Source organism: Heptranchias perlo, chromosome 15, assembly GCF_035084215.1.
Source record: "Heptranchias perlo isolate sHepPer1 chromosome 15, sHepPer1.hap1, whole genome shotgun sequence".
Taxonomy (NCBI): Eukaryota; Metazoa; Chordata; class Chondrichthyes; order Hexanchiformes; family Hexanchidae; genus Heptranchias; species Heptranchias perlo.
In genome coordinates this window covers 49,737,815-49,761,430 of record NC_090339.1, presented here as the reverse complement: position 1 = coordinate 49,761,430, position 23,616 = coordinate 49,737,815, and the positions used below count along the sequence as shown (strand labels likewise).

Here is a 23,616-nt window from a genome sequence, read left to right as displayed (position 1 = left end):
TAATCCCCTCCCCGTGCTAAAATAGCCTGCTGACATTTAGGGCATGATTTTAACTTGGAGCCGAGAACTCAGCAGATGGGTGGATTTGCGCGTGGGGAACCCGGAAGTCAAGTGTGCGCGTTTAAATTTGCAGTCGCAACTCTGTCGTAGGCAATTATCTCTGCTTCCGGGTTTTGCATCTCCAAGCTGTGCAGCAGGCCTACTGCGCACCCGAATGACGTGATTTAAAGCCCACTATTTAAAGGGCCAGTCCAAGAATGGATTTTGAAGGAGAAAAGAGAAATGGAGCCCAGGAGAGCAAAGGCAACGCCTAAATTTACTGATGCTTCCCTAGATGTACTACTGGCTGCAGTGAGAAGCAGGAAGGAGGTAATTTATCCCAGTGATGGGAGGAAGAAGCCTGGTTCTGTCACCAAGAAGGCGAGGCTTGAGGTGGCAGAAGAGGTGAGCAGCAGGAGCACGGTGCCCAGGTCTTGGGTAATTCTATGTAATTCTAAGCTCCAAGTGTGCTATCCTACAATGCCTGCCCTTCCTACATTTCCATTCTGTTGAAATCAAGACAATGCACAACCTTCTACTGTAACTCCTTACCTCCCTGCTTTTCATTCATCCTCTGATCGTCATACTTTTAAAACCCAAGCTTGGCACCGCCTAATAACTACGTCATCTCTTTTGCTCTTTTCAACCTTGGTGGTACCCTGCACTATTGGCCTTTTCCCTTCGCCTTGGTTCTTCAATTTAAAAAGAGCTGCAAGTACAATCTGCAAAGGGTGAAAATGATTGCTAGGGTTTGAAAGCTGTAGTAAAACAAATGGCAGTGAAACTAGGCCATCACATGTGTTCCTTATTGGCTTTTCAGTATATTTGTTGAATTTAAAACTGAAATGAATCAGTAAGTAAATGTATGGTAATGAGCTATAAAGACTAGAAAGGTCCCATGATAAATCACTGGTTTATCTTGAGTTTGCTGATCTTAGTTGGGGCAGTGGACTATTGGGTGAGGACAGGATCAGACGTAGCTGTGATGCCTCCACTCCCCCCTTGGCAAAATAGCCTGCCAACACAAACTGCCAAAGATCACATATGAAGAACCATAACCCAGTATAAGCTACTACTTTTAGGAAAGGGGAAAAAAGTAATATTCAGAACTACTCGAGTTGATAAAGATATGTCTAGCCCACATATTAGATCCAGTACCAGAAAGATCTAGCTCTTTCGCTAGGTATTACTGTTTCTGATGGAAAATTATCCGTTCCTTAATTTTCTTTTAAGTGTATTTTTAAAAATCCATTGTTTCTCAAAGTGCTGAAATTCTTGCTCAGTTGTACATTGCCTTTTAAAAAGATAAAAACGCATTTGATGTTCTGTTAACTTTTAACTTGGACAAAGTAGCTTCTTGCATCAATAATTGTCCTGCCACTTCAGTCCGTTTAGGTCATTTCAGGATAACGTGAAAGGCTGCCTTAACTGATTCCCACAATCCCATGCATCCATGTTGTAAGGGGTTTTATTACTGTTTCTCGGGCTTATTATAGGTCAGCCAGTTATGTTTTCCTGAGCTGCCCTGCCCGCTGTGCGGTTGCGAATCGCTTACCCCTTCCTGATTCTGAGCTGAGGACTTATCGGGCGGTAACAAAGACAGACTAACAGACCAGTGGATTGGTACAAGGAAAACCAATGTTTATTAATAAGAAAACTAAAACTACAAGGTGAACAGTATTATACAGAAGATAAAGAAATCGCTATAGATACAATACAGTCTTACACTTAACGGGTTGGAAGAAACGGAGACATCGAGGGAAAATTGTAAAATCACAATTTTAGCAATATCCCTTTAACCCCCACCCTTATACCTAGCTAGATTTTCTTGTGGCGGCCAGAAAATTAATGCTCACCGGTGAAACAGATGAAAAGGCCTGGCCTCCTGCTGCTGCCGTCGACATGTGTTTGCGAGGTTTACTGGATGGCCTTCCTTCTTGGTTGCTAGCAAGCAGCAGGACCCCGGCCACCAGGCGAAGAGAGAAGAGAGGGAGAGATACTGGGAAGCCACCAGTTATACCCTCTTGGTAACAGGTTTTTTTCGTACCTCATCAGCTTGCTTCATTGTTTGATTTAAGCACGAAAACGTAAGACAAAGGACCCCATCTCTGGCCCATTTACATTAATGGCCAGTTCCTGTCTTGATCTGTTCCATAACTGCTTTACCATTGTTCCGAATGTTCCTTGATGGTCTATCTTTTGTCCTGGAATTTCTCCTGCTCGAATTTTGATGTGTAGGCCGGCTATGTTGATGGCTTGCCTCAGGGTTTGAATGCAACTGCATTGTTTAAAGAAACCTGTCTGAAACACGAAGCCTGCCAAGTTGTTGGAGAATCCAGCAGGCTTTTAGGCCATGTGTCTGATCGCAGCCATTTTGAGAGACCCTGGATTTTTTAAAAACAGTCACACCAGGGTTTCTTTAATAACTCCAATAAAATGTTCGGGGGGCGGGGGGCGGGGGGGGGGTGGACATGTGAAATTTTGTGAATCCCTTCACTCCCCCCCTGTGGATACTTAAACTTGCTTGAAGTGTCCATGCAAGGTGAGCAAAAATTTCTGACCATCGCAAACAACCCTCCCCTTTATTTACCTATCCCTAATCCCTCGACACATACATTCCCTTACTTGGAGAGAACCCCAGTGTATGGCAGGCATTCGGATAGAAAACAAGGTTGAATTACAACAATCCCAGCACGGAGGGGTCCAAATACCCCTGCACCACTTGGGATGAAACAGTATTTCGCATACTATACAACACAACAATGAACAATCTTTATTCAAAACAACATCAAAACGAAAACTTACTTTATTGAAAACAACAAACGGAAGGGACCATCTTTATTAAAATAATGAAGCAGGCTGCCATCACTCGCAAGGGATGCGTCCCCGAACTCACGCGGGTGTTTCGTCTACCCGAGCATATTGGTCCTTCCATACCCTTTGTGTTGTAATTACTACCTTGAGACCCCTATTCCTACACTGGACGCAAACCAGGTAGAGGACGATCCCGAGCTGACAGATTACTAGCACGTGTGATGCCAGACGAATCCAGGAGGGGACCTCGATATTCTCAAAGATGTCCCACCAGGGTGGGGTCGTAATACTCAGAATATCGTCCCCTATCTGGACAGTCTTCTGTTCCAGTGTGTAAAAGTGTTTTCGGGACACCCCTACTGCTTTTAATAATTTAACGAGGTGTTCTGGGAGAGGGGGAATCTGGTAGCCGAAGTGGGCTGCATACTTTTGGAGGTTGGTGAAATTCTCTTTCACAGTGAGGTGAACAGTGGATGGTTCAGGGATGGGGACAATTCGTATCTGTGCCACTTGAACTTCTGCCTCGGGTTTAAAGCAGAAACTGCTGTCACTCACCGCGCACCAGCTGTGCTGACCATGCTGGTAGTGAGACGCTGCTGTGGTGACGCAATATGTCCCACCTCCTATATACGCCACCTGTGGGGGAACATGGCCTTGTGCCATGGCTTCCATGGTGCAGTTTATAGGCTTCGCGTCAGCAGCTCTGAACCCGCACTGCGGTTTTGAATAGGCGTTCAAGTGCTGGGGACACAGGATTATGTGTGATCCCCGGCTCCGGCACCCCGAGAGGTCAGTACCCTTCATAGCGTGCTCCCACTTTATGACGTAGGGCGGGACCGCTGTGAAACGAACGTGTGCACCCCCCTGAATGACACCAATGTTCTCCACCCTGTACACCAGCTTAAATTGCATTTTTAAACCATTAATCTGGGTCTGCAGCTCGATGTCATCTAAGCTGTTGATGACAGAAGACCCCGTGTTAAAACCAGTTAAGACATCGTTAAAAACACCCCTTCTTTGTCTCCCAAACCCGTCCAAAAGCTTGTGGGTGTATAGTCTGGTTCTGTCACTGTCTGAAAAATCAAACTGATAAAATTTAACATCTGGCCCGGCCCCATATAGGCTGCCTGGCTCGGGTGAAGTGTGCGCGGGTCCCTCGACCTCGGCTCACGTAGACAACACTGGAACGGTTCCATCTTAAAATTACATTACGGTTCCACACCTTATAATAAACCTATACATCTTAACTTAAAACTACAAACTTAACTGCTAAAGTTATATACATCCGCCGCCCGTCTCCGAGCGGCCAGCTCAAATTCTGTCAGGACTGCTGCAGGCTGCTCCCTGCGGTGTGGCTGTACTGACCTTTACTTCCGGTCCCTCACAGCCCGTGACTGCTGGCTGAGGACCTTTGTCTTTCGACTTAACTTTAGCACGGGAGGTAGCCCTTTTAAACTGGGGAGCTGGCGACCATGTCTTCCGAGGCTGGGGTGTCCGAGGGGACCTCCTAAGAAGTGCTGTTGGTGGGGCTACCCTGGCGAGCGGACCCTTGCTGTGGATCGCAGTCCTCGCTGGCTGGGGGCTTTTCCCCTGTGGCTCCTCCCTTCCCAAGTCTGAGCTGGGGACAGGCAACCCTTCGCTCCCTGCTGCCGGTGGCTGAGAGTCTTCCTCTCCAGGTTCAAAACCTGGGTCGGGGGCGGGGCTACCTGCCTCGGGTTCCTCCTCCTCCCCACCTGAGTCCCAGAAGAGAGGGGGAGTGGTTTGGACAGGGGTCTGGGTGACTCCTCCCCTGACACATGTGACTGCGCCTGCATGTGCTGCCTGTGAGCTGTGACCTGCTGGGAGCTGGGGATTTCTAACCTCGGGTTGGATCCCAGCTGCCTGCTTTTTCACCTCCACAGTACTGGGGACTGGTAGCTCTTGGACCGCTTCCCTCCTCGCCTTGTCTATGGCTCATTCCTCAGGCCCAGGAATTTCACCTCCTGCTGGCCGATCCGCGCTTTCTTTGGGTTCACTTTAAAACCTTTACTCTGTAGCAGCTCCAGCAATTCGGCCAGTAGCGGGCCATGCTCCCTGACTGAGTCGGTAAACAAGAGCAGGTCGTCTACATACTGCACCAATTGGGTGGGCTGGCTAAATTCCTTTAAACTACTCGCCATGCACTGGTGAAAGATGCTGGGGCTGTTATGAAAACCTTGCGGCAAACAGTTCCAAGTATACTGTTGCCCTTTAAAAGTAAAAGCGAACTTATACTGGTCTTCCCTCCTTAAGGGGATCGACCAAAACACATTCGAAATATCCAGCACCGTGAACGTAGTCGCGGATGCTGGAATACTTCCGATGAGGTCAGCAACTGCTGCCACTGTGGGGGCACACGCGGGGATATTGCTGTTGAGCACCCGACAGTCCACCGTGGCTCTCCATGAATTGTCCGGTTTCTTGACCGGCCAAAGCGGAGAATTAACATGGGTGGCTATGGGCCTCAGCACTCCCTGCTGCACCAACGAGGATATGGCCATCTCCATATCGGGCTCTGCTTCTCTAGGAAAGTTATACTGCTTCTGGGGCCGGGCCATGGGGGTCTCCGTCTACCCTGACCTCAAACCCGGTGACCCTCCCGCAGTCGTGTTTGTGCGTGGCGACGCAGCCACGCGAGCCTGCACGACTGCTATAAATTCCTCCGGGACACCCTCCACCATGAGCCCGAGGTCATAACCTCCTTTTGGCTTCACAGTACACAGGGTTCCCTCCCCTTCTTTTCCTGGGATTACTACCACACCATTCTCCTCACCCGTGTCGGCTCCCCAAAGGCAATGGTTGCGGAGATCCACGAGGATCCCGTGGCCCACAATGAAGTCGGCCCCTAGGATCCCCTTTCCTCCCTCCGCTTCCCACCTCGCCAGTACACACGTCCACTTGGTTTGGAGTGGGCCCAGGCGGACTGAGAGCGGCTTGGAGAATGCTCCCGCCTGTTCCTTGCCGGTGAAGCCCGATAGAACGTATGGAACTCCGCTAGACAGAGGTGAGGTGGTGGGATTAGCTGCGTGGATCACGGTGCATGATGCCCCCGTATCCAGCAGATAAGTCTCTTTAACCTTCTCTACCTCCATCTGCACGAGCGGTCTCTTCCATCCATCATACCTGAGAGCACACAGGTAGACAGGCTGTGCGGGCTCTAGTCATAGCGGGGCATCGTCAGAGGGGACTGAGGGAGCTACCACACCGGTAGTGGCTGCTATTTTTCCCTGGCTGGCCATAAAAGATCGCATGGCCTCAAAAAATGACTCCATGGCAGCGGGGGCAATTCCTGTCTCTGCCTCCCCCGTCGCTGCCTTTTGGGCTGGGGCGGTGGGACTCTTTCCCTTGGTATCCTTCCAGGGGTTTTTACAATCTTTGCACCAGTGGCCGTCCTTCCCGCACCCATAGCAGTTTAACTTAGCCTGGGCGTGACGATTCCCTTCCTGATGCCATTCCCTTTTATGCTGGGCCCCTGATTTAACCTCGTGGACTTTCCCCTTGGGTTGGGGCGTCTCGATACTCCTGATATTTTTAAAGGCTATCGTGAGCTGGCGGATCACCGTTTCCTCGGTGGTCTGGGGGCTACGGGGGTCAAACCAGGCCGCAGCTCAAGTACGAATTTGGGGCAGGCAGTTTGTCATGAGACAGCGGAGCCAGTGGGCCGATTGCTCTCTGTTCAGGAGTGTCCGCCCTGGCATTCCCGGGCATGCGCTCCGGTAGACTGGCCACAGCCTGTCTGCGAAAGCCTGTGGGGACTCCCCGGGAAGCTGTACTGTTTTTTCCACCCGGGCGAACGGACTCCCGTCATTTAGTCCCATGGCCTCCAATATCTCATCCTTTAACTCCTCATAATCTTTCTGCCCCCTTTTGCACTCATCTGATAAGGTTTGGAGGAGGTCACCACCCAGAGAAAACAGCAGCGTTTTTGCTTGTTCTGCTTCATCGCAGTCATTAACGCACGCTGCCTGATCTATCTCACGGAAGTGTAGAGAGGGGTCTCCCCTCACTGTAAGCTTAGGGATATGGCTAACCATGGCCCTGAGCTGTGGGGTGCCATGCGGCACTACAAACTGGTTCTGGATGGCCCCTAGGTCCTCGCCATCGGCGGGCGGGCCGTACCTCCGTTGTCGGAGGGGGTACACTGGTCCCGGTCCTGGTCTATCTACCAGGGCTTGCTGGGTCTCTCCTAATGCTTCATCCTCCACCCCCCTTTGCTGCCAGACCTCCTGAAAACTCGGGGCTATGGGTGGTGGCCGTGAAGCCTCTGGTTCCCTAACCAGTGTCGTTCTGGGAGCTGCCTGTGGGACTTTCCTGCTTGGGTTGCCGGTAAAATCCGACTGGCCCGCCTTCGGGCTAAGGAGGCATACCATGCCCTTCACCCTCGCTATGGCCATGCCCAAATGTTCTATTTCTTGCCTGCAGTGGCCATGATCTGCGTCTTCAAACCCCTGGGCGCAGGCCAGCTTACATGCTGCCTTTACCTCGCCTACTTTCTCCTCCTGCTCTTTTAATTCTTGCGTGAGGCTGTGGATCTTATCCATTAACATAGCCTCACTGCCTCTCGCCTCTCTGACCTGGTATTCCATGTGTTCCATTCTACCTCTAGTGCTACTTTTGAGCTCAGCGATCTGGTATTCCAGGCGTTCTACCTTTGCCTGGTGGTCCCTTGCCATCTGCGCCCTTTCTTGGCTTATTGCCTGGAGCGCTGCTACCCCTTTCTCTTCCGCTGCTGTCTTTTCCTGCAGCTCTAGGGTCAACTGTTTAATCTTGGCTGCTCGCGCTGCTACAGCACGGTCTAGTACAAAGACCTGCTTTTTAAAACACAAGAGCCAGACCGCCTTCTCAATACCTTTCTTATACTGTTTACTTGCTGTCCACTGGATGGCTGCATCTATGGGACGCTCGGCCTTTAACATATCGCCCACCCACTTTTTCGCGATATTTACCTTGCCGCACACATAGGCAGACAACCTTTCCTCCGTTGCGGATTCCTCCTCCGCACCACTGTCTGCCTTGTTACACACTTTCGTCTCAGCTCCTGGCTGGCTCGCCATTTCTGTAAGGGGTTTTATTACTGTTTCTCGGGCTTATTATAGGTCAGCCAGTTATGTTTTCCTGAGCTGCCCTGCCCGCTGTGCGGTTGCGAATCGCTTACCCCTTCCTGATTCTGAGCTGAGGACTTATCGGGCGGTAACAAAGACAGACTAACAGACCAGTGGATTGGTACAAGGAAAACCAATGTTTATTAATAAGAAAACTAAAACTACAAGGTAAATAGTATTATACAGAAGATAAAGAAATCGCTATAGATACAATACAGTCTTACACTTAACGGGTTGGAAGAAACGGAGACATCGAGGGAAAATTGTAAAATCACAATTTTAGCAATATCCCTTTAACCCCCACCCTTATACCTAGCTAGATTTTCTTGTGGCGGCCAGAAAATTAATGCTCACCGGTGAAACAGATGAAAAGGCCTGGCCTCCTGCTGCTGCCGTCGACATGTGTTTGCGAGGTTTACTGGATGGCCTTCCTTCTTGGTTGCTAGCAAGCAGCAGGACCCCGGCCACCAGGCGAAGAGAGAAGAGAGGGAGAGATACTGGGAAGCCACCAGTTATACCCTCTTGGTAACAGGTTTTTTTCGTACCTCATCAGCTTGCTTCATTGTTTGATTTAAGCACGAAAACGTAAGACAAAGGACCCCATCTCTGGCCCATTTACATTAATGGCCAGTTCCTGTCTTGATCTGTTCCATAACTGCTTTACCATTGTTCCGAATGTTCCTTGATGGTCTATCTTTTGTCCTGGAATTTCTCCTGCTCGAATTTTGATGTGTAGGCCGGCTATGTTGATGGCTTGCCTCAGGGTTTGAATGCAACTGCATTGTTTAAAGAAACCTGTCTGAAACTCGAAGCCTGCCAAGTTGTTGGAGAATCCAGCAGGCTTTTAGGCCATGTGTCTGATCGCAGCCATTTTGAGAGACCCTGGATTTTTTAAAAACAGTCGCACCAGGGTTTCTTTAATAACTCCAATAAAATGTTCGGGGGGCGGGGGGTGGACATGTGAAATTTTGTGAATCCCTTCACTCCCCCCCTGTGGATACTTAAACTTGCTTGAAGTGTCCATGCAAGGTGAGCAAAAATTTCTGACCATCGCAAACAACCTTCCCCTATATTTACCTATCCCTAATCCCTCGACACATACATTCCCTTACTTGGAGAGAACCCCAGTGTATGGCAGGCATTCGGATAGAAAACAAGGTTGAATTACAACAATCCCAGCACGGAGGGGTCCAAATACCCCTGCACCACTTGGGATGAAACAGTATTTCGCATACTATACAACACAACAATGAACAATCTTTATTCAAAACAACATCAAAACGAAAACTTACTTTATTGAAAACAACAAACGGAAGGGACCATCTTTATTAAAATAATGAAGCAGGCTGCCATCGCTCGCAAGGGATGCGTCCCCGAACTCACACGGGTGTTTCGTCTACCCGAGCATACTGGTCCTTCCATGCCCTTTGTGTTGTAACTACTACCTCGAGAACCCTATTCCTACACTGGACGCAAACCAGGTAGAGGACGATCCCGAGCTGACAGATTACTAGCACGTGTGATGCCAGACGAATCCAGGAGGGGACCTCTATATTCTCAAAGATGTCCCACCAGGGTGGGGTCGTAATACTCAGAATATCGTCCCCTATCTGGACAGTCTTCTGTTCCAGCGTGTAAAAGTGTTTTCGGGACACCCCTACTGCTTTTAATAATTTAACGAGGTGTTCTGGGAGAGGGGGAATCTGGTAGCCGAAGTGGGCTGCATACTTTTGGAGGTTGGTGAAATTCTCTTTCACAGTGAGGTGAACAGTGGATGGTTCAGGGATGGGGACAATTCGTATCTGTGCCACTTGAACTTCTGCCTCGGGTTTAAAGCAGAAACTGCTGTCACTCACCGCGCACCAGCTGTGCTGACCATGCTGGTAGTGAGACGCTGCTGTGGTGACGCAATATGTCCCACCTCCTATATACGCCACCTGTGGGGGAACATGGCCTTGTGCCATGGCTTCCATGGTGCAGTTTATAGGCTTCGCGTCAGCAGCTCTGAACCCGCACTGCGGTTTTGAATAGGCGTTCAAGTGCTGGGGACACATGATTATGTGTGATCCCCGGCTCTGGCACCCCGAGAGGTCAGTACCAGTCATAGCGTGCTCCCACTTTATGACGTAGGGCGGGACCGCTGTGAAACGAACGTGTGCACCCCCCTGAATGACACCAATGTTCTCCACCCTGTACACCGGCTTAAATTGCGTTTTTAAACCATTAATCTGGGTCTGCAGCTCGATGTCATCTAAGCTGTTGATGACAGAAGACCCCGTGTTAAAACCAGTTAAGACATCGTTAAAAACACCCCTTCTTTGTCTCCCAAACCCGTCCAAAAGCTTGTGGGTGTATAGTCTGGTTCTGTCACCGTCTGAAAAATCAAACTGATAAAATTTAACATCTGGCCGGGCCCCATATAGGCTGCCTGGCTCGGGTGAAGTGTGCGCGGGTCCCTCGACCTCGGCTCACGTAGACAATACTGGAACGGTTCCATCTTAAAATTACATTACGGTTCCACACCTTATAACAAACCTATACATCTTAACTTAAAACTACAAACTTAACTGCTAAAGTTATATACATCCGCCGCCCGTCTCCGAGTGGCCAGCTCAAATTCTGTCAGGACTGCTGCAGGCTGCTCCCTGCGGTGTGGCTGTACTGACCTTTACTTCCGGTCCCTCACAGCCCGCGACTGCTGGCTGAGGACCTTTGTCTTTCGACTTAACTTTAACGCGGGAGGTAGCCCTTTTAAACTGGGGAGCCGGCGACCATGTCTTCCGAGGCTGGGGTGTCCGAGGGGACCTCCTAAGAAGTGCTGTTGGTGGGGCTACCCTGGCGAGCGGACCCTTGCTGTGGATCGCAGTCCTCGCTGGCTGGGGGCTTTTCCCCCGTGGCTCCTCCCTTCCCAAGTCTGAGCTGGGGACAGGCAACCCTTCGCTCCCTGCTGCCGGTGGCTGAGAGTCTTCCTCTCCAGGTTCAAAACCTGGGTCGGGGGCGGGGCTACCTGCCTCGGGTTCCTCCTCCTCCCCACCTGAGTCCCAGAAGAGAGGGGGAGTGGTTTGGACAGGGGTCTGGGTGACTCCTCCCCTGACACATGCGACTGCGCCTGCATGTGCTGCCTGTGAGCTGTGACCTGCTGGGAGCTGGGGATTTCTAACCTCGGGTTGGATCCCAGCTGCCTGCTTTTTCACCTCCACAGTACTGGGGACTGGTAGCTCTTGGACCGCTTCCCTCCTAGCCTTGTCTGTGGCTCGTTCCCCTGCGCGGACGGTCAGGCCCAGGAATTTCACCTCCTGCTGGCCGATCCGCGCTTTCTTTGGGTTCACTTTAAAACCTTTACTCTGTAGCAGCTCCAGCAATTCGGCCAGTAGCGGGCCATGCTCCCTGACTAAGTCGGTAAACAAGAGCAGGTCGTCTACATACTGCACCAATTGGGTGGGCTGGCTAAATTCCTTTAAACTACTCGCCATGCACTGGTGAAAGATGCTGGGGCTGTTATGAAAACCTTGCGAACTTATACTGGTCTTCCCTCCTTAAGGGGAACGACCAAAACACATTCGAAATATCCAGCACCGTGAACGTAGTCGCGGATGCTGGAATGCTTCCGATGAGGTCAGCAACTGCTGCCACTGTGGGGGCACACGCGGGGATATTGCTGTTGAGCACCCGACAGTCCACCGTGGCTCTCCATGAATTGTCCGGTTTCTTGACCGGCCAAAGCGGAGAATTAACATGGGTGGCTATGGGCCTCAGCACTCCCTGCTGCACCAACGAGGATATGGCCATCTCCATATCGGGCTCTGCTTCTCTAGGAAAGTTATACTGCTTCTGGGGCCGGGCCATGGGGGTCTCCGACTACCCTGACCTCAAACCCGGTGACCCTCCCGCAATCGTGTTTGTGCATGGCGACGCAGCCATGCGAGCCTGCACGACTGCTTTAAATTCCTCCGGGACACCCTCCACCATGAGCCCGAGGTCATAACCTCCTTTCGGCTTCACAGTACACAGGGTTCCCTTCCCTCCTTTTCCTGGGATAACTACCACACCATTCTCCTCACCCGTGTCGGCTCCCCAAAGGCAATGGTTGCGGAGATCCACGAGGATCCCGTGGCCCACAATGAAGTCGGCCCCTAGGATCCCCTTTCCTCCCTCCGCTTCCCACCTCGCCAGGACACACGTCCACTTGGTTTGGAGTGGGCCCAGGCGGACTGAGAGCGGCTTGGAGAATGCTCCCGCCTGTTCCTTGCCGGTGAAGCCCGATAGAACGTATGGAACTCCGCTAGACAGAGGTGAGGTGGTGGGATTAGCTGCGTGGATCACGGTGCATGATGCCCCCGTATCCAGCAGATAAGTCCCTTTAACCTTCTCTACCTCCATCTGCACGAGCGGTCTCTTCCATCCATCATACCTGAGAGCACACAGGTAGACAGGCTGTGCGGGCTCTAGTCATAGCGGGGCATCGTCAGAGGGGGCTGAGGGAGCTACCACACTGGTAGTGGCTGCTATTTTTCCCTGGCTATCCATAAAAGATCGCATGGCCTCAAAAATTGACTCCATGGCAGCGGGGGCAATTCCTGTCTCTGCCTCCCCCGTCACTGCCTTTTGGCTGGGGCGGTGGGACTCTTTCCCTTGGTATCCTTCCAGGGGCTTTTACAATCTTTGCGCCAGTGGCCGTCCTTCCCGCACCCATAGCAGTTTAACTTAGCCTGGGCGGGACGATTCCCTTCCTGATGCCATTCCCTTTTATGCTGGACCCCTGATTTAACCTCGTGGACTTTCCCCTTGGGTTGGGGCGTCTCGATACCCCTGATATTTTTAAATGCTATCGTGAGCTGGCGGATCACCGTTTCCTCGGTGGTCTGGGGGCTACGGGGGTCAAACCAGGCCGCAGCTCAAGTACGAATTTGGGGCAGGCAGTTTGTCATGAGACAGCGGAGCCAGTGGGCCGATTGCTCTCTGTTCAGGAGTGTCCTCCCTGGCATTCCCGGGCATGTTGATGGCTTGCCTCAGGGCTTGAATGCAACTGCATTGTTTAAAGAAACCTGTCTGAAACACGAAGCCTGCCAAGTTGTTGGAGAATCCAGCAGGCTTTTAGGCCATGTGTCTGACCGCAGCCATTTTGAGAGACCCTGGATTTTTTTAAAACAGTCACACCAGGGTTTCTTTAATAACTCCAATAAAATCTTCGGTGGGTGGGGGGGCGGGGTGGACATGTGAAATTTTGTGAATCCCTTCAATGTATACAACGATATAGGAACATAGGAACAGGAGTAGGCCAGTCAGCCCCTCAAGCCTGTTCCGCCATTCAATGAGATCATGGCTGATCTGTATCCTAGCTCCATCCACCCGCCTTGGCTTCATATCCCTTAATACCCTTGGCTAGCAAAAATCTATTGATCTCAGATTTGAAATCACTAATTGAGCTAGGATCTACTGCTTTTTGTGGGAGAGAGTTCCACACTTCTGCCATGCTTTGGATGAAGAAGTGTTTCCTAACTTCTCTTCTGAATGGCCTGGCTCTGATTTTAAGGTTATGTCCCCTTGTCCAAGACTCCCTCACCAGCGGAAAAAGTTTCTTTCTCTCTATCCTTTCAATTCCTTTCAAAATCCTAAAAACCTCAATCAAATCACCCCTTAACCTTCTGTGTTCCAGGGAATACAATCCTAGGTTTATGTAATCTCTCCTCATAATGTAACACTTGGAGCCCTGGTAACATTCTGGTGACTCTGCGCAGCACTCGTTCCAAGACCAATACATCCTTTCTAAGGTGTGGTGCCCAGAACTGTACACAGTACTCCAGATGTGTTCTAACCAGGGCTTTATATTCTAGCCCTCTAGCCATAAAGGGTAACATTCCATTAGCCTTTTTGATTTTTTTTGTACTTGACTACTACATTTTAGTTATGAAAGCAATTTAAATTGAAACAAAAACTACGTGCACAGAACACAGATTGATGGGAGTGGGATGTACTTCTCATACAACCAATGCTCTTTTAAAATAAACTGCAAATTCTGCATGGGGAGACTGGGTAGATCTGTACATTGGGTGCAAATGTAATGAAAAGCGAGCATTAGGTACAGGAACAGGCAGGTGCCAGAATTTCAAGCTGCATAGGTCAGGCAGGCGTCGGAGATGCACCTGTAGTAGCACAGACATCTGCCAGCCCCATGTAAATCAGGTGCCTTTCCATGACGCAGCAAAATCTGTGCTAGAGGGCATGGGTAGGCGCAATCCCTATGTAACCACTAGGATCACAGCCCAAGAATTTTCAGGGCTGTGGTGTCTTAAATGGAAAATGCAAGCCTGTGGAAACAGATACATTTCTGTTAGAAGAAAAGTTTAACATTTTGCACAACAATGGACTTGTTCCCCACATTAAGAAAAAAGCCATGGCATTAGGAGAGTAAAAACAGCAGAGCCGGTTATTACTTGGCCTTTAACGAGGTCTTCAGAAACACATAATCAAATTCCTATTGAGACTGGGTTTTTCAAAGAACTTGGAAACACTTTGTGCAATTAGTTGGTGAAAAGCTGGTACGTTCTGTAGACAGCATTCTGCTTGAGCCCCCCACTGGATTATTGAACAATTCATGCGAGAGTCTAAGTTGAACATAGACAATTGCAGCTATTTGGAAAATGCGCAGTTAGTCCTGTTCACATTTCAGGAATTGAATTTCTTTGTGGTGTAGATTTGAGTGTTTTGTAGTAATTTGTTTATATTCCCCTGTCCAACTTTGCACAAAAAGTGCCAGATTCTAAACTTGTTTCACAAGGATTAGATTTGTTTATTTAGATCACTTAGATATGAGACCCAACCTCTGCAGCAAACGCTTTAAACTCATTTAAACAAAAATGGAGCTGCCCTTTCTCTCTTCTCCATCCCCCATTACCCCCTACTAAGAACCTTTTCTTAACCACTAAGATACTGAAGTTAATATGGAAAAGTGGAACAGTGGCTGCCTGAACATCACACAATCCTAATGTTCCAAAACTAGATATTGATAGGCTTACTGTTGTCCTTTGCTTCAACACTGCAAGATGATAGAAGGTCTTTTATCTCACTTTCTAAGCATAAAAGTATACAGTAACATTTAGCAAATAAAAGCCTGCTTTGTTTTCCTTGAGGTCTATTATCCTAGATTACTTTGTGCATAAGGTCATAGGGACCATTGCCTATGGAAGTGGACTTTTGCATTGGGCACAAGAAAAAGTATCTGGAGCAAGTTTGAATTATAAGTCACCTCCAGATTTGATTTCTCCAACCTTCCTTGCACTTCTCCTGAGCTCCACCTACACATGCTCTATCCTGCGCTAAGTCCCGCTCATCTATCACCTCTATCCTTGCCAAACTCCACTGGCTCTTCATTCCCAAATCATTGATGTCAAAATCCTCATCCTAATTTACTCTACCTTTGTAATCTTCTCCAGCATTATACCGCCCTCTCCGTCCTGCTGAATCTGGCCTACTCTGTGTCCCATCTCCCTCTGCTCCACCGTTGCCTCCAAATATCGTACCGCTGCACTCTGGAATCCCCTCCACCTTGCTACATCTCTCCTCATCTTCAAAAACGTACTCAAAATGTAGCTCTTTGACCACACCTTTGGTCACCCCCACCGATTCTTCTTATCCGTGCTCCGCATCCATTCCTCCTCTCCCTTTGTGAAGCATCTTGGGATATTTCAATACATTAAAGGCATTATAGAGATGCAAGCTATTGCCGTTGTCATACCAGCCAGAAATGAATGTCACATTGCAGCATTTCCAGTGAACAGTGAAGGCTGTAAGTGGTGGGAGGGCGATTAAATCCTACAACCTATTAAAACTATTTTCTTGTTTCCTGTTTCCTTGCAGCTTGGGTAGGTGCACTCTCAATGGGGATGATTTTCTTTTGTTCTCCAGTTGTCAGTATTTTCACTGACTGGTTTGGATGCAGGAAGACAGCAATGGGCGGTGCAACAATGGCTTTTATTGGACTTCTTTCCAGCTCCTTCACAAAGTAAGACTGGATTTCTGTCTTAATACACACACAAATGCACACAAGTAAGTCAGTAACGTTAAATAAAGTTTACAGCTGAAATATGAAAGTGTCTCTCAGTGAAAGTCGTTTGGGGGCCTGGTCAGCTGTTTTAACACCTAGATGAAACCATGCCCTTGACAGGAGGCCTGGAAGTTACTGGAAACTTGAAGGTTGGTGGGGTGGAATTGTTCCCATTCTGATCTGTCTCAGTCCCAGTGACCTTGACTGCATGTCCACCTGATCTGATGAACTGCCTGCTGCATTTCATCACACTTTATCTTCCATTCAACACGGTTCTATCCCAATCAACCTTTTTGTATCTGAAACCCCACCCCAGGCCTGAGTATTTTATTTTTAGTCAATATAAATTCACGTGTAATTTTTCATGTAATGTTCTTCTTCTCATGATTGAGTTTCTCTGTGTCATCAATCATCCGTGGACAGCATGCAACCTGCTTTTTAGCCCACTGTTGTGCCGCTCACAAAACCAGCCGCCAAGAATTGCATTAAAGTAACCTGAGATAACTATAGATATGTATAAATATACACTTTTTTAAAATTCGTTCACGGGATGTGGGCGTCGCTGGCAAGGCCGGCATTTATTGCCCATCCCTAGCGAGATTTTACAACTGAGTGGCTTGCTAGGCCATTTCAGAGGGCAATTAAGAATCAACCACTTTGCTGTGGGTCTGGAGTCACATATAGGCCAGACCGGGTAAGGACGGCAGGTTTCCTTCCCTAAAGGACATTAGTGAACCAGATGGGTTTTTACGACAATCCGGTGTATACTTGTATATGAAACAATTGTATGAAGCAGAGAAGGCTATAAGGAGATATTAATAGAGGTTCTAAAAATTCTGAAAGGTTTTGACAGAGTGTATAGAGAAAGACTATGTCCTCTTGTTGAAGAATCAGTAACAAAGGGACACACGTCACCCACTGTTAGCAAGCTGCTGTATTTGCTTCGTCAAGAATGGTCCCAGTATTTGTGAGTGAGGGGCTTGATAATATTGTTGATGCACCAATCTATGTCATTGGACATTCGTGTTGACAAACTTGGAAACAGTATCTTACAAAGTGCTTTACCAAGTGAGCGTGCCTCTTTACCAGAAGAGAATATTAATTTTTTTTTACTACTGACCTGAGGATAGGACAGATATTACTTTCTAATTCACTTCAGGCGTGACACTTTATAAACATTTTTTAAAAAGAAAGAAAGCCAGTGTTACTTGTACTTGACCTGAAGATCTGCTACCTGTTGACCTGAGCAAGGCTTAGCAATTACACCGTGTGGTCCTAAAGGGACACACCAAGTTGCGCACAGTTACACATCAGCAGCAGAATAATACATTGCAAGTTATATGGTCTAATGTTCTTGTCCTCTGACTTATGTGTGAGCAGTGCCACAGGAGATCCAGTAAAATATACATAGTTTAGAGACTGTCACATTGCAAAGCATCAAAAGTATTAAAAGAGAAAGAAAATCTGTAATTTTGTGCTAGTTTATTTTGACCTGGAATTAGGAATTTACAAGGGTCTGCCAAGCTGCAAATGTACCCTTACCAACAGCAATTAACCTGAAATTGACTCCAGGGTGTGCTATTTACAGTAATTATGTTTTGTGGCCTTAAAGGGACAGGCCACATAAACCCAGGTGCACCTTAGCACAGAACAATACATTGTCTATTACATGGTATAATGCTCCTGTCACTATAAAACAACATTTCCTTTGATTTGCCATAAACAATTTCACAGGAGATTTGCTACATAAACAGAAAATACTGGAAATATGCAGCAGGTCTGTCGGTATTAGAACAACACATTTGATCTGGAGAAGGTGTGTGGAGTTGAAGGAGAAGTTGGTGGAAACTGGTGGAAGGGATTCAAGGAAGAAGCAGTGGGGTTAGAGACTGTTTTGTTGAGGGACCCAAGTGTAGAGTCACTGGGCCTGGGCGGTCCACACTCCAGAATAGAGAGGAAGGTTTGTGAGGAACTGGCAACAGACATTGTACCTTGGAAGCTGGTAAGTATTACACCCCTATATAACAAAAAGGAAAAGGATAAGCCCAGGAATTTATGCCGGTTATTATTATATCAGTGGTAAAAAAAACTGCTAGAAGCCATTAGTGAGCTCTTAGAGAGTTGGGCTATCAGGGACAGTCAACATGGATTTGTAAAGGGCATGTCATGCTTGACTAAATTAACTGAAGCCATGGAAAAGATGTAACATAAGACTTACTAGGATAATAAGAACATAAGAAATAGGAGCAGGAGTAGGCCAATCGGCCCCTCGAGCCTGCTCCGCCATTCAGTAAGATCATGGCTGATCTGATCCTAACCTCAAATCTAAATTCATGTCCAATTTCCTGCCCGCTCCCCATAACCCCTAATTCCCTTTACTTCTAGGAAACTGTCGATTTCCGTTTTAAATTTATTTAATGATGTAGCTTCCACAGCTTCCTGGGGCAGCAAATTCCACAGACCTACTACCCTCTGAGTGAAGAAGTTTCTCCTCATCTCAGTTTTGAAAGAGCAGCCCCTTATTCTAAGATTATGCCCCCTAGTTCTAGTTTCACCCATCCTTGGGAACATCCTTACCGCATCCACCCGATCAAGCCCCTTCACAATCTTATATGTTTCAATAAGATCGCCCCTCATTCGAATAATACCAGGGATGAGAGGATATAGTTATGATGAGAGACTTGAAAAAACTCTGTACTTACTGAAGCAGAGAAGGTTAATAGAAGTGTTTGAAATTCTGAAAAGTTTGAGAGGGTAAATAATGAATAAAGATTCCCACTGATCAGCGAATCAGTAAAATGGCAGCATAAATTTACGATTAATACTAGAAGCAAAAATATTTAAGGGTATTTCCTTTGGAACAAAGGAGGCTGAGCGGCGATTTAATTGAGGTATATAAAATTATGACGGGACTAGATAGAATGGATAGGGAGGACCTATTTCCCTTAGCAGAGGGGTCAGTGACCAGGGGCGTAGATTTAAAGTAATTGGTAGAAGGATTAGACGGGAGCTGAGGAGAAATTTTTTCGCCCAGAGGGTGATGGGGGTCTGGAACTCACTTCCTGAAAGGGTGGTAGAGGCAGAAACCCTCAACTCATTTAAAAAGTACTTGGATGCGCACTTGAAGTGCCGTAACCTACAGGGCTATGGACCAAGTGCTGGAAAGTGGGATTAAGCTGGATAGATCTTTTTCGGCCAGCACGGACACTATGGGCCAAATGGCCCCCTTCTGTGCCGTAACTTTCTATGATTCTATGATTCTATGGTACAGGGGAAGAGGAGGAAAATAAGACAAAAGTGGAGTTAGCAGTGACACAGGCATGACTGTCTCAAATGGTCTCCTTCCGTGCATAACTTGCTATGATTCTAGAGTGCCTGCTGTGTGTTTGCATCATTTTCTGTTATTATTTCAGATTTCCAGCATTTGCAGTTTTTTAATCTTTTGTACAATCTTGATTATCTAAGTTCTCATTATCTGCATTCTTGCTTATCCCAAGATTTTCAGGGGATCAGGAAACAAGCAGATCACCCTGCAGAGAGTAACGAGAGAAGAGTGTACTGACCAGCTCTTCAGGGGAGAATGGGGAAGCTGTCCTTGGTTTCTTTAAATCTCTTATTGAGTTGTTCTCAAGCTATGTGTCTCTCCCAGTGTATATGTGTGACTGTTTCTTTGTGTGTGCGTCCATCTGTATGTCTCTCTCGCTCACTCTCATTGGGGGTGATTTTAACCTAACTCGCCGGGCATAAAGCCCATGGGATCCATTTCATTGGAGAAAGAAATCGGGCGATCCTGTCAGTTTCCCAACGGGCGGGTTAGGTTAAAATTGCCTCCATTATCTCTTGTTTTTTTCTGGCTTTCTGTGTCTTTTTGTCTCTGTGCTCTTCTCTCTTTCAGTGTCCAGGGGCATGATTTTTACCTGGAGCCGGGAACTCAGCAGGTGGGTAGCTAATCGCTTGGGAAACCCGGAAGTAATGTGAGCGCGTCAGAATCTGCAATCACAACTAAATTGAAGGCACTTTAATTTTACTCCCGGAATTCATGTCTCCAAGCTGCGCAGCGGGCGTACTGTGCACTCGAATGACGCAATCTGAAGTCCACTATTTAAAGGGCCAATGCAAAAACGGATTTTGGAGGAGAAAGGAAGAAATGCTGAAATGGATTCAAGGAGAGCAAAGGCAGCACCCAGGTTTACTGATACTTCACTGGAAGTACTGCTGGGTGCAGTGAGAACCAGGAGGGAGGTAATTTACCCAAGCGACGGGAGGAAGAATCCTGGTTCTGCCACTAAGAAGGCGTGGCTGGAGATGGCAGAAGAGGTGAGCAACAGAAGCCCAGGTCATGGCTGCATTGCAGCGCAGAATGCGGTTTAATGACCTAACCAGGACAGGAAAAGTGAGTACATTTGCTGATTCACCCAAATACTGTGTTGTGCAACACCCCACCCACCCCGCCTCTCTCTGTGTTGGCACGTCTATCCCATCACATCACTCCTCACACCAACTTAAGTTTCACAACTATCCTTCACTTTCTGTGCACTTCCTCACCTCCCCATTTGTGCACTCACCACTCCCACTCACCCCAATCCTGATGCAATGTGATGCATCTGCCCGATAATCACCCTCTGATGTATCTGTTTCATTATCAGCCTCACCCAAAACATTTCATCCATCAGGTGAACACGTCACCTTCAGTCACTCACAGGTCTGTTCTTTCTCCCCTCGTAGGGGAGCACAAGATACAAGGGAGAGGACGAGGACTGGAGGTGGACCACCACAAATAGCCCAGCTCACAGATGTGGAGGAGGAGGCCATGGATATCAGTCGGACAGTTGCATGCCTATCCGTCAGAGGTGGAGAGACTGGCAACCTGCAGATGGCTGGTGATAGAACTTTAACATCTTACACACAAATTGATTTTACCAATGATTAAACTGTTCCAGACCTCAGTATGGTCAGTGGAAAGATTGTCCCTTTTCCGAAGAATAATTAATATCGGCTTCTGTTATCTTCCAGGGCCTTCACGCCTTCAAGAGGAAAGAGCCGCAGTGGAAGAAAGCGATTCCTCAGAGGATCTCATTCCTTCTGAGGGTGCACCGTCACATGACAGACAGCCATGCACCAGCGCGGATACTTACACTTGGGTCCTGTTAGGCAGATAGCTGGGTTGTCACCTGGCGATTCACCACTCAAAACTGAGCACAAGCAGACACTGGTGGCAGGGGCAGCTGTGGAGAGTCCGCGTCGGTGGACGCACTCCTCTCCCAGCTCTGCTCAGCTGGACACAGATGCTGAACCCGGGGACTATCGTTGAGAGTGAGAATGATAGAGCTACAGCTGCACCTTTGCAAGGTACTGGAAAATGTGCCCCGCACACTCTCCACAATAACGGAGAGGATGGATGAGTCCATCTCCAGCATTAGTGGAATGGTGGCGCAGGTATGTGCGGGAATGTCTGCAATGGAGAGAATGGTAGCCCCCATGTTCAGAAGTAGTTAAATCCATTTCTGTTGCAGAATCCACAAAAAGTCAAGTACCTAAAGTGTTTCAACGACCTGAACTTGCCCTTTAAATATCAGTCCACCGGCTTTAAGCTGGGATGGGATTTCCGGGTTTCTATTGTGCATGCATCCTGACGCGCATGGGTTAAACCCGGAAGTTGGAGCTAGGGTGCGGTCCCACTCCAAAAAAGCTGCTACATTAACCTCCCACCCACCCCCAACCTACCCGTTCTTGGGGGTTAAAATTACCCCCCATGTGTCTCTCTATCTCTTTGAGTGTATCTGTCTCTATTTTTGTGTATTTGTGTCTCCCGCTCTTTCTGGGTCTCTATCTCTTTCTGCCTCTCTTTTTCTCTATCTGTGTAGGTGTCTCTTTTTCTCCCTTTAGCCTGGATTTTCCAATTGGTGTTATTTTAATGCTGTTTAAAATAAAGGAGTTATCGTCAGCATGAAAATAATGCCGAAGAAAAAAATCTAGGCTTTTGTGGTCTGCATGCAGATGTGCTCTTTCCTTCATTCCATCCTTTCTTCATGTGCCTGTGTGTCTCTCTCTACTGCATGCACACCACCTAAGGGAGTTTCTTATTTCCTATTGGTTTCTGTCTTCTGTGTTGATTATTTTTGTAAAAGGGCACTAACTTCATAAAAAATTATTTAGCAAACTTTTTGTTTGGGGGAAGAAAGCCATACACCATTTTCATCACAAAAATTCATGCAAAGGATGATGTGGTACAACATGATTTGGGTACAAACAAAAAAAATCTTGCCAAGCACTTTTTCATGATGACAGTACCTCTTTAAATATAACAGATATCCCCAGCAAAAGACAGCAAGGTTATAGGAACAGAATCAGTTCATAGGGTACCTTGGAGATTGCTGGGAACCATCACTATGTGGACCGAGCAATGAATATCAGCAGAGAGCAGAAATTGAATGAAGAAAAAATTGCTTTCGGCTGTTCAAAGCTCAGTTTAATTGCAAGTCCTTAGATCAATTATTTGACAGCATTTCTTTTTACCCCGTGACCTGGAACTCTGCAAATAGGTTTTTCCATCTAGAAATTTTGGCAGAGGAGGAAGCAAAACCTGGACAGCCAGGAATCTTTGTAGTTTTACAAGTAGAATGATTAATCAAATATTTACATTTGCTGTTTTGAGTCAATTACTTTGAAAAAAGAAGCAGACCACATTTGCGACATGGTTTTGCTGAAGGCAATGGGTATGATGGCATTCACAATAAATTACAGCGTTCTTTCCACATTGTATGTTAATCATTTGAAATCCTGCCATCTCTTTGAAATCTTCAGATTGTGCGGCTAAGGAGTTACATCAACCGAAGGCTACCTACCATAGATCATGTTAAAATCTTAGAAACATAGATTGTTTGGTTCTTTCTTTCTGTCTTGGTATTCGTGGATTTAAAAACTAGGGGCGCTAAATTGGGCCGTGTAGCGCCCATTGTTTCGGTGCTACACGCCTCTCCGACATCCAAGATGGTGTCTTGGATGGGCACGCACGTTTCTAGCATGACGTGTGCCAAATGCCGTCTTGGTATAGGAGTTAGCGCAGGCGCAGATAACGAACGCTGGAATCGTAAAGTAGGGAGAAAATGGCTTCAATCAGTGTACAATGCTGATTTTAAGTGATAGACACCATTTTGGGACTTAACGCTCAACTCAACGCACAGTCTTAACCCCGACCATCTGTACATGTCTTAGAGTGCCTGGAGGACCCCCCCACCAGCGCTGTTTAAATGGACCATGCAGGATGTACAGGTTAGTGGCTGGATTATTGCTTCCAGCTGCTGAGACATTTGTAACTGTTTTTGGAGGCCTCCTATAATTGAATATTAGGTCTAGGGGGCATAGCCTAACATTTAGAGTCAGGACATGAGGATTGAAGTGAGGAAATGCTTCTACACGCAAAGGTTGGGAGAAGTTTGGGAACCTCATCTGCAAACGGCAGTTGATGCTAGCTCAATTGTGAATTCTAAATCTGAGATTGATAGGGTATTAAGGGATTTGGGGCTAAGGTGGATATATAGAGTTAGGTCACAGTTCCACCGTGATCTCATTGAATGGCGGAAGAGTCTCGAGGGGCTG

The 23,616-nt window shown here is 47.6% G+C and overlaps 1 protein-coding gene across 4 annotated transcripts in view; it reads left to right on the top strand.

Annotated features, from left to right (window-relative positions):
- The window catches only part of LOC137333080 (monocarboxylate transporter 8-like), a 104,513-nt gene that overhangs the window by 30,194 nt on the left and 50,703 nt on the right, over window positions 1-23,616 (top strand). For all 4 annotated transcript variants that reach the window (XM_067997194.1, XM_067997192.1, XM_067997195.1 and 1 more), the window contains one exon: window positions 15,831-15,975. In XM_067997194.1, coding sequence (XP_067853295.1) covers window positions 15,831-15,975 — 145 coding nt within the window. The remainder of the gene's footprint in view (window positions 1-15,830; window positions 15,976-23,616) is intronic.